Source organism: Helianthus annuus, chromosome 10 (genome assembly GCF_002127325.2).
Source record: "Helianthus annuus cultivar XRQ/B chromosome 10, HanXRQr2.0-SUNRISE, whole genome shotgun sequence".
Classification (NCBI taxonomy): Eukaryota; Viridiplantae; Streptophyta; class Magnoliopsida; order Asterales; family Asteraceae; genus Helianthus; species Helianthus annuus.
The window spans coordinates 158,088,368-158,099,766 of record NC_035442.2 but is presented as its reverse complement, the minus strand read 5'-3'; the positions used below and the strand labels follow the sequence as shown (position 1 = coordinate 158,099,766).

General features: G+C 38.8%; 3 protein-coding genes across 3 annotated transcripts; 2 read left to right on the top strand and 1 right to left on the bottom strand.

Annotated features, from left to right (window-relative positions):
* Positions 1 to 603: 603 nt before the first annotated feature.
* Positions 604 to 3,942, top strand: LOC110886166 (protein CHLOROPLAST IMPORT APPARATUS 2). The gene is made up of 3 exons (XM_022133932.2): positions 604 to 2,328; positions 2,773 to 2,931; positions 3,677 to 3,942. The coding sequence occupies exons 1-3, from the start codon at positions 1,336 to 1,338 to the stop codon at positions 3,722 to 3,724; spliced, it is 1,200 nt and encodes a 399-aa protein (XP_021989624.1). The 5' UTR covers positions 604 to 1,335; the 3' UTR covers positions 3,725 to 3,942.
* A 183-nt stretch (positions 3,943 to 4,125) lies between these two features.
* On the top strand, positions 4,126 to 5,889 carry LOC110886165 (protein DMR6-LIKE OXYGENASE 1). Its single transcript, XM_022133931.2, has 4 exons — positions 4,126 to 4,398; positions 4,482 to 4,720; positions 4,966 to 5,293; positions 5,511 to 5,889. Exons 1-4 carry the CDS (start codon positions 4,225 to 4,227, stop codon positions 5,760 to 5,762), a joined length of 993 nt encoding a protein of 330 aa, XP_021989623.1. The 5' UTR covers positions 4,126 to 4,224; the 3' UTR covers positions 5,763 to 5,889.
* Positions 5,890 to 5,986: 97 nt separating this feature from the next.
* On the bottom strand, positions 5,987 to 11,195 carry LOC110886164. The gene is made up of 5 exons (XM_022133930.2): positions 10,486 to 11,195; positions 9,132 to 9,235; positions 8,833 to 9,009; positions 6,380 to 8,049; positions 5,987 to 6,304 (listed from the first exon to the last, which is right to left on the bottom strand). The coding sequence occupies exons 1-5, from the start codon at positions 10,683 to 10,685 to the stop codon at positions 6,215 to 6,217; spliced, it is 2,241 nt and encodes a 746-aa protein (XP_021989622.1). The 5' UTR covers positions 10,686 to 11,195; the 3' UTR covers positions 5,987 to 6,214.
* Between the last annotated feature and the right edge of the window lie 204 nt (positions 11,196 to 11,399).

The following is an 11,399-nucleotide window of genomic DNA, read 5'->3' as shown; positions in this document are numbered from 1 at the left end:
TTGTATCTTTTGGGGTGCTAGGTTTTAATAAGAAGGTAAATCTCACCTTTTTTGGCGCGTAAACAATTATAAGTCCAAATTTTAACCTTTGACTCGGTACTGGTATACCAGTTCAAACTAGTATAACCCAATTTACCAACGTTACAACCTCTTTACCGTTCACTCAGTTTACCAATATAACCATTGGGTGTCAGCCCAATGGCCACCAGCTCGCATTCTAACCCGGAGGTGGCGGGTTCGAGTCTTGTTCGTTCCCAATGCCCCTACGGTAGCGGATTTACACCCAGACTCAGGCTTGCTGGGTGGCGGTCTGCGAGGTGGGATCACCTCGGCGGTTGGGAGGACCGTGGAATATCCCATCCCCCCCCCCCCCATAGTTTACTATGATTCATGTCGATCAAGCTTTTGGCATCCGATTTTTAAAACCTTCGATTCGACCATGAAAACATCCTTAAAATATCAATCTATATAGGTTTGTATCCACAAGCTAGATTTTTTTTATAAAAGATGGACACGTGGCAAAACTTACAAGAAGGATATTTTATTTTAGGTAACATATCAAATACATGATAAATCAATAAAAATGAAAGGAAATAATCATAGCAACAAAAGCAGGCAGGCACACACTAGAACTAGAAGTGGTCCAAACATAAACTCTTAAATCACCCTCTTGGCTTTTCCTCTGTTTTCTTTCTCCCCTGTTTCCCCAATCCCATTCTTTCTCAGAAACCAATGTGAAATTACCAAATTAGACATACCCATGAGAGAGAGTAGAGGTGGGTCTGTGTCAAATTTGCAAATTTCTTCCATTTTCATCTCAATTCTCCGATCCCGTGACTCCATTCTCTCTCTCTCTTTCTTGATCTTAAATAGTTGAATTTTGGGTTTTGTGCATTTAGTTTGTTAACTGCACACCAACTGTTTGTGTAAATGCGTCTGTGAATGTTTGTATTATTCTTGCTTTCCTGATTTGGTAGTACAAAGTTTCTGCACTCTGTTTCGATGAATTTTATGTTGATTCGTCATGTTTTGTGGGTTTTAGAAAAAGGGTTTCTGGTATCTTGTTATTTTAAGTTTTTCTTTGGCTTTTTTCTCATTTGTTTATACACAAAAATCAGCACTTTTTGTTAGGGTTTAGGGTTCTTTATAATAGTTCTTTATCTTCACTCCACAAGATCTTTCAACATTTTCACACTGAATTTCAATAAATCTTGTGAATTTCCAAAGTGGGTTCGTCTCAATTTTGTGTAGATTTTATAGGGCTCTTATAAATCTTGAAACTTGAGGATGAATACATGAATCTTGGGTTGAATTAACTTTCTTGAAATAATCAAAATGACATCTTGTTTAGCTGGAGCTTATGGATTTGATCTTGAAAACATTGTTAAAGCATCATCATCCTCTGCTACTTCAAGTAGAAATTCAAACTCATCGTCTCCATCTTCGACTCTCTCCGAATCAAGCAATTCGCCAATCGCTATCTCCACTCGAAAGCCCCGAACTCCTCGAAAAAGACCCAACCAAACATACAATGAAGCAGCTGCTCTTCTCTCCACAGCCTGTCCTGCAATTTTCTCAATAACCAAAAAGAACAATAAGCAGTCGAAATTACCGAATCACCACACTTATTTCTTCAACGAACCACCCGAGTTGATTCTACCCTTTCCTGTAACCGAAAAGCCCGTTAAGGTGAAACCAAGGGGAATTGAATATAATGGATATAATGGGAATTGGAATTATAGCCCGAATTCGAATTCAATGGAGTTAAGGGAACGATACGAGGATGATTTCGATGCAGAGTCGATGCTCGATGAGGAAATTGAAGAGGGAATTGATAGTATCATGGGGAAGTTAAATTCGATTCCGGGAAGTGATCAACTTTCCAATGAGAAAAGTTGTTTTAGTTTGAATTTTGGTTTCAATTACAACACGTGTTACGGGTATCCAATGGGATTAGGACTTGGTGGAAATTTGGAGTTAAATTTTGGGTTCGGGTTGAGAAACGGAGTGAGGGCATTGAGGAAGGTAGATGAAGGGCATTGGAGTGTTCCGGCGGTCAATGTGATAAATGTATCGAATGTATCACCGCCTGCATCGACAAAATCGAAGAAATCGCCTATTGAGAAGAAAAAGAAAGTGGAGGACTTGATGAAGTTGGGACCGGTATTGAGGACTCCAATTGTTGGTGAGGAGATTTTGAATCTTGAAAATGGGCCAAGGTTGTTATTGAAGTTGAATTATGAGAAAGTTTTGGAAGCTTGGTCGGGTAAAGGGTCGCCGGTGTTGGAGAAAGCGTCGAGGCCGGAGTCTCCGGGACGAGCTATTCGTGTAAGTGTTCTTAATCCTTTTAAGGATGGAGTGTGTGTGTGTGTGTTTTAATTACAAGAACTAATTTTAAGTAGAAAAACCTATGACATGTATAATCACTTGTACGTAGTGTTGATATATTGTAGGCTGAAAGAGAAAAAGACGTGGTTATTTGATATATAACTGTCTTACGTATCATAGTTAAAGTTTCTCATATTTAGTATACTTTTAATCAATGTATTATTTTTATATTATACTTTTTATTGCTATCTAAATAGCATTCAAAAATAATATAAGAATAAGAAGAACAAAAAGATATTATTGGTTTTTGTGTTTGCGACGTTTTACATTGGTATCAAGTGATGTTATATGTAACGTTTTATACATATGATCGTTGTGCATCTAACGTCTTTTTATATTTAGTAGAAACATAACATATATTATCGTCATGTTCCATGTTTGCAGACAAGGTCAGCTCGAATAGTGGACTTATTCTCCGAAAATGAAGGGGCAAGAGACGCTAGTGCGACTCGTTGTAAAGAAAAAAGGCGCACATGGCTCTTTTCCAAGAAGATCAAGTATCAAGTTAGAAAAATCAATGCCGATAAAAGACCTAGATCCAAGGTATAATTCTCATCGGTTTAATAATCATTTTACAATATATACACACGCAGATTTAGGATCCTGTACATTAATCCAGAAGTGTGAGAAGTGTATTATAACACTATATATAACACTATATAACACCATATAAACACCGTATAACACCATATAACACCATATAACACTATATAACAAACAGGGGCGGATGTATTATGGAACAAGGGGTAGCCTCCGCTACCGCTTGGTCGGAAAATTTTTGACGTTTTTAGTGTAAATTTTAGAAAAATTTGACGTTTTTTCGATTTCGTTACCGTTTATTTATAAAACGTTACCGCTTGGTCGGAATCCTAGATCCGCCACTGATAACAAATATAACACTATATTTTGTCTGATAGCATGTCTATGATAGATGTATAGTGTTATATAGTGTTATATAGTGTTACATAGTGTTATATGGTGTTATATGGTGTTGTATGATGTTATATGGTGTTACGTTGTGTTATACGGTGTTTATATGGTGTTATATAGTGTTATATATAGTGTTATAATACTTCTCACACTTCTGGATTAATGTACAGGATCCCTACCCTATAGAACGCATACCCGCGTGCAAGTTGTTTATTAGTTTGCATTTTATATGATTTAAAGTTAGAAAACAACATTCTTTAACATGAACTAACAATAACTTTGATATCTCCGAGTGAAAATTTGATTATGTGAGTTGTAAAATTTTGAATTTGTCACAATTTGTTTGTTGTTTTTGCAGGGGAGATTTGTTAGAAGGCCAGATTCTCCCACTTGTGAGGAGACATAAGCAACTAGAATTTACACTTTACACCCTCTCATATTCTGCTGTTTTAGCTATTAGGCCCCTTGTGTTTTAACATTTCAACTTTTTTGTCCTTTCTTTTTGTACACCATTTAGATAAGTGTTGTTGGGTTGAGGAACAAACAGGAAGCTAAGTGAGAATCCAAAACATATATTGTTGTACTATTCATAATCATTCATATTTCTTTTTCTTTCTATGTTCATCTCTATTGTTGTAACTATATCTTGCATTCATCTTGACTTCATAAATCTATTAGGTTAGGTGTATGTTTTTACAAATAAAATAGATATGATTGGGGGGGGGGGGGAACCCCTTTAAATAAACACCACATTAAGAAACTAAGTAAACAACTACATAAAGTGTTACATGTCTTGATCACATCATTGTCAACCGTACAATCATATGACATGTTCAAGCACGCCACCAACGAACTCGAAAGTCTAGCCTTATTTAACACAACTACTAAACATGAAAAACATCAAACATGTCACTTGATATCGAACCCATCATGTCTTCCAATGGTGAACCAACTCCTTTCGAGGTGCAAGACTTGATACCCATCATCGACTACTCCTTACTCACCTCGGGTTCTGCTAACGACCATGCAAAAGCCGTCCAAGATATAGGCAAGGCTTGTGAAGATTGGGGTTGTTTCATGGTATGTACGTGCAAAATATGCTCTGTCTTTGGTCTTTTTAAGGTTTTTAAGTTAACCCGTGATCTTTGTTTCGGGTTTGTTAGCTAGTGAATCATGGGGTACCGGAGACTTTGATCCAAGAGATGATGGACATGTCAGCCGCGTTTTTCAATATGACGAACGACGAAAAGCTTGAGTTTGAAGCTCATGGTGTTTTAGATCCCATTAGATGCAGCGCGGGCCTCAATCTAGTCAACCCGAACAAAGACACGTTGTGGAGGGAGTATCTTCGACTCATTGTGCATCCAGACTTCAATTGTCCTTACAAACCTCCGGGTTTCAGGTACACATGCCTATAAAGGTGTCAATATCGGCTCATTTACTTATAAATTGGTTGATTCATGTTTTGTTTATGCTTTAACATGAAATATGGTCAAAAGTTTTGACAAAAATAATAAAAATTACATGTTTCGACCCGAAACAATTTTGAACAACCCACCAAGCCATCCGTTTTGTGACCTCTAGCGTATAGTATGCTTAGAGAATGTTTTGACAACTTGTTTCTAATGAATGTTGTGGGTAACATAGTGAACTTGCATCCGAATATGTCAAAAGGACGAGAGCCGTTGCAATGGAGTTGGTGAAAGGGGTGTCAGAAAGCTTAGGATTTGAAGCGTTGTATATGAACCGCGAACTAAATCTAGATGCGGGTTTTCAGTTGTTAGCAATCAACTACTACCCATCTCACGTGGAGTTTGACGTTTCACGAGGGTTGATGCCGCATACGGACCATGGCCTTTTGACTCTCCTTTGTGAAAATGGTGTTCCGGGCCTTGAAGTTATTCGTGGCGGGAAATGGGTTGGTATGGGTGGTGTTCCAAACGCTTTCTCCGTACTCAATGCAGACCATCTCGAGGTTAGTCAGTACTAAAACTAGAGGTAGCAAAATGGGCTGATCACACTGTTTTACGGACTGGATCGACTAGAAACACTTATTGTGTTTTAACATGCCAAATAATAAATCTGATTTGGAAGGTTTTAAGCAAGGCCCGTTCAACCCATTTAACTCGATCTACTTATTTTGATCCATTTGAGCTTTAACTCGAATCAACCGATTCATATTTTTTTGATAGATTTTTAGCAACGGGAAGTATAAGAGTAAGCTCCATAGAACAGTGGTGACGGACAAGCGTAAAAGGATCACACTTGTAAACCCGAACGGTCCATCACTTGACACCATTGTAGGCCCGTCATCGAGGATTGTGGATGGCGAAAAACGTCTCCCTCGTTATCATCCTATGAAATTTAGTGAATACCTGGAGTGCCAAACTAAACTTATAACAGCAGGAAAGAATGCCTTAGATGAAATTCGAATTCCTATTTAGCCACCACGCAAATGACAATGAATTGTATTATGCAAAGTCGATTGATCCTAAATGAACGCATGTTCTTCAAATGTAATAAGCTACAAACATTTATGTTTACCAGTCAACTCAACCCGATTAGATATTAGACCCCTTTCGACCCGCTAAAGTTATATGAACACAATAAGGTAATGCAATATTACTCTTAGGATGATAGATATGATACTAATCTAACAAAAGATCACTAAATAAAGTTCATGTATTTAATTTGGCAATCAAAAGCCTTTAGAACTTAGTTTACAATCACATGAGATTATAACATTATGAACAATCAGTTTGTCACTCAAATAATATGATACATGTATATATTTACATTTACAAGCGAACCAGAAGCTGTTAACCTAAATTACAAGAGTGCCATCCACTCCCAAAATCATAATTACAGTTTATGTATCATAAAGAAGAAAATCACCTCACATCTCCGATAAAGTGTTACTAATCTTTCGAAGCTCTTTTAGAGCTTCCATGGTGTTTGTTGACAAGTTCTGTACAGACTCGATCACCTGGATTATATATACCGAGAATTTCAGAAGAAAATCAAAATTTTGAATTGTTTAATGTTTAAAAAAAAGTAATACCTCAATATTTTCAAGCATGGATTGAGCAAGATTCTTCAGGTTGTTGTGGTCAACAGCTTCTGGTTCGCTGGTCTCTTCTGCTGTCGAAGATGACGGTACTGCAATTTTCTGATTAAATCCATTGACGTAAGATGTTGTAGGCTCAGATTTCTCTAACGAGTCCTCGGGCTCGGTTTTCGAAAACATCCATAACCACTGAAACTTTCCCGATAAAGGCTTTCTTATAGTTTCGTCATTCTTTACCTCCTTGAAAGACAAATCTTCTTCAGGGGTATCCGAGACTGGTAAAGGTGATCCAACATCTTCGGTAGAAACATACGGCCCTGACGCAGTGCTCGGGCTTGGGCTTCGGCTCCGTATCGGGCTTGAGCCCAGGCCCGGGTGGTTTCCGTTAACTGATGAATTGGATGCTACACTGCTTCTCTCTGTCTCGTTTTCATGATCATCGTTATTATTAATGTCATGATCATTGTTGTTATTATTATTACCATTCGCTAATTTCTCATTTTCTTTTAAACGAGCGAGATCATCAACCAAGCTTCTCCTAGCGGGTAATCTTGCTACCTTCGATAAACGCATTTTGACTTTCTCTGACCAACCTTTAATCCGGTTTTGAACTTGTTTACTTAAACCGACTTGTTTTCGGTCTTCTTCTTTGTTCATATCCCGCCATTTCTCTTCCCAGTAGCTCTCAGGAACCAAACCGTGACGTTTCACGGCCGCAGTCACATCAGATGAAACACTGCGACTATGACCATAACCGTGACCGTGAACTCTCGGTTTTCCCGGCTCGTAAAGTCCCCAACCGTGAATCGGTTCCGGGGCCGAACTAATCGCATCGGTTGCAAGATCCATCAACGACTTAGCTTTCGTTATTAGTTTCCGAAGATCGACATCTTCCGGAAAGTTCAACAGTCTTTGAAGGCAGGAAGTAGCATTTTCGGTTGCAAGAAGGGACGATCTCAAATAAAGTATCATTGAAACCGCAAGTGCGGAAATAAAAGCTCCCCGTGACGAATTTAAAACCCTGAACGCTACTTCTGATTCATTTTCCGAACTCGCCCTTAATTTGTTGTTGTCGAGTGCGAAAATTTCATCCCAGATTACTAAAAGGTCGTTGAGAGCAAACTCGCGCCCGAAAAGTACGCGTAACCAACGAAGAGCAAAGTATTGCGGTTCAACTCCTAACTCGACTAGATGCGTGTATAAAGACAAGTCAACGATTGAGAGTAAATGATATAACGCAGATGATGCTTCGATAACAGGTGGCAACCCGTTTTGCGGTGAAGGTGAATGCGAGAAAAAATTAGCCATTGCAACTGCACCTCCGTCTCCGTTCATTAAAGCGTCAAACATAGTGTACGCGTCATGTTCGATAAATTTTTCGGATAAAACTATACCGAGTTCTCCCTCAGCCCCATACGCATCACTAAATGAAATAATCGTTAGTATCTTAGGATCAATGTAATTAACGTTTATCTCTTCCTTTTGGATCCCGAAATTGTCTTCACCTTTTTCCAAATCAGGGTTAGAAGATAAATCGGTATCGTTAAACGATAACCCGTCAAAATTGTCAGTGAAGTAATCTGGGTATAGTTTTCGCACTTCAGAAAGCCGTTCTAAATCGGCCTGGAGAACATATAGAAGTGGAGCCAGAAGTTCATGCATCCCTAAAAAAAAGGGGAAACTGATGACAAAACGTACACTAGAATATATTAGGCTATAGGGTGTGGGCATGACCCTCCACATAGGCACCATGCCATCCACCTCTAATCCACCATTCAAAACCACTACCCTAAGGGTGTGGTCATGACCCAAACCACTATCCCCTTTATTTTTTTTAATTTATTTTTGTCTTAAAATCATCAAATGGGAGGGTCGTGTTAATCCACGCGAACCACCATGATTTAATGAGAGGGGTGGTGTAGCGTATGAATAATGGTCCTATGTGGCAAATCATGACCCAACCATGGCCCCCATACCCCTTAGCCTTATATATTAAGTAAAATGCCATTTTCATCCCTGAGGTTTCGCCAGTTTTGCGACTTTCGTCCGAAGGTTTGTTTTTTCGCATCTGGATCCAAAAGGTTTGAAATCTTGCCATTTTCATCTGGCTTGTTAAATCCATCCATTTTTCTCCATTATGTCGGAAGTATTTTTGTCTTTTTTGTTAACTTAAAGGGCACTTCGGTCTTTTTCATTTTATATAAAAAGACCGAATACCCCTGAAAAAAACTGAATTGCCCTTTAAGTTAACAAAAAAGACATAAATACTCCTGGCTTAACAGAGAAAAATAGTTGGAGTTAAAGAGCCAGATGAAAATGGCAAAATTTCAAACATTTTGGATCCAGATGCAGAAAGACAAACCTTTGGACGAAAGTCACAAAACTGGTCAAACCACAGGGACGAAAATGGCATTTTACTCTTATATATTTTTAAAATAATACATTACCTTGCCTATAACCGTAATTTGGATATCTAATACACCAAAGCAACAAAACACGTCTCAACACGCCTTGGCACCCGGTTGTCTGGAAATAACTACCGTGTTCAGGATACAAGCGTGATAAGTCTTGATCAACCATTCTCTCTAGCTCGGCTTTATGAAAAAATCGGCCCCACATGCTATCTGCATTGTTATTATTGCGTGATAATATGATATTTCACTTTTTGCTCATAAGTGATGTGTTGTTAACTTACGGAGCATGCATATGCAATGTCAATGATATGTACATCGGGTGAGAAATATACCGGGGTTTTGTGAGAGCGGATTGTCGATAACAAGATCACGAAAATTGCTTTCATCTTTGGAAATAGAAGAATTGATTAAAAGTCTCCTCCGTAAAGCAGCATAACTGGAAATACAAGTTTTTATCATGTAAGATGTGAAGTTGGATCAGATAAAGATGATGGATAACTGTGTGAGCAATCGTGAACGACATAAAAGCAAATTCTTTCTCATGGTTCAGAATTAGAACGAAATACAATATCTAGTTTGAAATAATTGGTACTCTTTAAACTTTCCAACGTCTTTATGCAATTTGTAACTTTTGTTCTACCATCTTGCTAGATCTTCTTAACACATTTCTGCCTTTAAAAAAAGCTGTGGGGACAATCAAACATCAAGTTTAACCAGCTCTAGAAACTTAAAACTTATCTAACAGTCATGTAAAAACCCTACAAAACCATAAACCCTAATACCAAATCTTGTCAAACTTTGTATGAATCAAAAAACTGAACAGTTGCACATTACAAAAATAGGCTGATTGATCTGGAGTGTCTATGGAGTACAAGAAACCTCCTCAACATAATTAGTCCCAATGTCTATAAGGCCATGTGTAGTCATAAAGCCCCTTGTCGGGCGCTATCCGACAAGTGGCGGATTGTGTAAGAGGGGCTTTATATAACTTGAGTGTGTAGTGGGGTTATATATGTATGGGGCTTTATATATATGTATGTATGTATATGTGTGTGAGTGGGGAAAGAATGGTCACGCCGTGATATACATCGCGGGAGGGAAAAAAATTACCCCATAGCGCCAGCCGTAGTGGTGTGCGGCGGCGCTATGGGGCGTTATGCTGTCTTTTGCCGTGTGGTGGCGCCCCACTACGGAGGGTCTAACAAATGAAATAACAGCAACTGCTCGCCAGCTAATCAAAGATGCCATATTCAACCAAATGTCCTATAAACCTATGTTGTCAAAACCCCTGTGGGCGCGCGTCTAGGCCCTCAAACGAAGCTATGCGCAGGGAAAACGCCTTGCTTCCATACAGGTGCTTCGGCAACTTCAGGCAAGATTCCGGACAAACAGATATCAGACATCCAAAAATAGCCTGTAAGTCTGCAACCAGCCTAAACTATCCTAAACACGCCTAAAACACGTCTAGACTAGACCCCCTAAAACTGGTATGTTTATGCTATGAGCCTTACTTATCTCAGGCCCTCGCTTTTTACGCGCCTTTGACAACTATGCTATAATATATAAATCACAGCCATCACTTGGACACATGAATAATCAACTAATGATGCAAATTCACAAAATTAGAAGCCAAATTTGCAGGCACTAATAGTCAAACATAGAGAGAGATATTAAGAGAATGAAAACCTTCTGCGTGAATTGGCGGTTACACGACGAATATCATCAACAGTAGAAGAAGAAGAAGGTAAAATCCCCAAATCTATACGCCATTGAACCCCCCTTAGGTCACCAAAACGGCGGTTATTCTCCAATTCAGCTCTTTCCGGTGACGGTGACGATGATGATGATTCCGGTAACGTCGGCTCGATCGGAGCCGCATGTGACATAATTCAGCACCAGAAATCCCCAAACGTATCACAATGATTTGATTAATAATATAATATGATCCCTCGGATGTGTATGTATAACAAATTGTATGATAAATTGATGTACGATTACGATAAAAGCGTCTAATTGTGAATGAAATTGGAAAATGTTGCAGAATTTGGGGATTGAGAGTTACGTAGACGTTAGGGCTTCGTGATGAAGAAGAAACGATGCGTCGTTAACGTGAGATTTGAATTGGATAACATCCAAATCACGTAGAAAAACGGGAATTTAAAATTTGATAATTTAATTTAATTCGAGTGCAAGAAGATGATGATGATGATTGGAGAAGATGAACATGAAAGTGGTGATGAAATGGAGCCCCTGTTGGACACTCCAAAAGAATTATTCGGATATTCTTCTTACTTTTATAATTTCACATTACGCTCCCACCCTTTTGCAATCATTATCAAAATCACGTCACAAAACTAGCGCCGGGCAAATTGCTCGTCGCTCGACGTTTCGCCCGTAACTTGTTTTGAAAATGCTCGCTGGATTGTAAACAAGTTGATCGGTTCGGTTTGTAAATGATCTAAGCATGAGCAAAGTTCTGCTTGACTCGATTCGGCTCAAATGCTTTTAATTTATTTTTATAATAATCACCCTGTTTAATCTTGGAATTGTAAGACTGCCCCCAACGCTTCTTGTTGGGGGTTGCATTTACACATGTGGCA

Excerpts from the sequence above, each read along its gene's own strand:
- LOC110886166 (XM_022133932.2), top strand. The coding sequence starts at position 1,336 with ATGACATCTTGTTTAGCTGGAGCTTATGGATTTGATCTTGAAAACATT. Across the intron at positions 2,329-2,772 it reads CTCCGGGACGAGCTATTCGT|ACAAGGTCAGCTCGAATAGT; the intron begins GTAAGTGTTCTT and ends CCATGTTTGCAG. Across the intron at positions 2,932-3,676 it reads ATAAAAGACCTAGATCCAAG|GGGAGATTTGTTAGAAGGCC; the intron begins GTATAATTCTCA and ends TTGTTTTTGCAG.
- LOC110886165 (XM_022133931.2), top strand. The coding sequence starts at position 4,225 with ATGTCACTTGATATCGAACCCATCATGTCTTCCAATGGTGAACCAACT. Across the intron at positions 4,399-4,481 it reads AAGATTGGGGTTGTTTCATG|CTAGTGAATCATGGGGTACC; the intron begins GTATGTACGTGC and ends CGGGTTTGTTAG. Across the intron at positions 4,721-4,965 it reads TACAAACCTCCGGGTTTCAG|TGAACTTGCATCCGAATATG; the intron begins GTACACATGCCT and ends TGGGTAACATAG.
- LOC110886164 (XM_022133930.2), bottom strand. The coding sequence starts at position 10,685 with ATGTCACATGCGGCTCCGATCGAGCCGACGTTACCGGAATCATCATCA. Across the intron at positions 8,050-8,832 it reads AAATTACGGTTATAGGCAAG|GGATGCATGAACTTCTGGCT; the intron begins GTAATGTATTAT and ends CCTTTTTTTTAG. Across the intron at positions 6,305-6,379 it reads CCATGCTTGAAAATATTGAG|GTGATCGAGTCTGTACAGAA; the intron begins GTATTACTTTTT and ends TATATAATCCAG.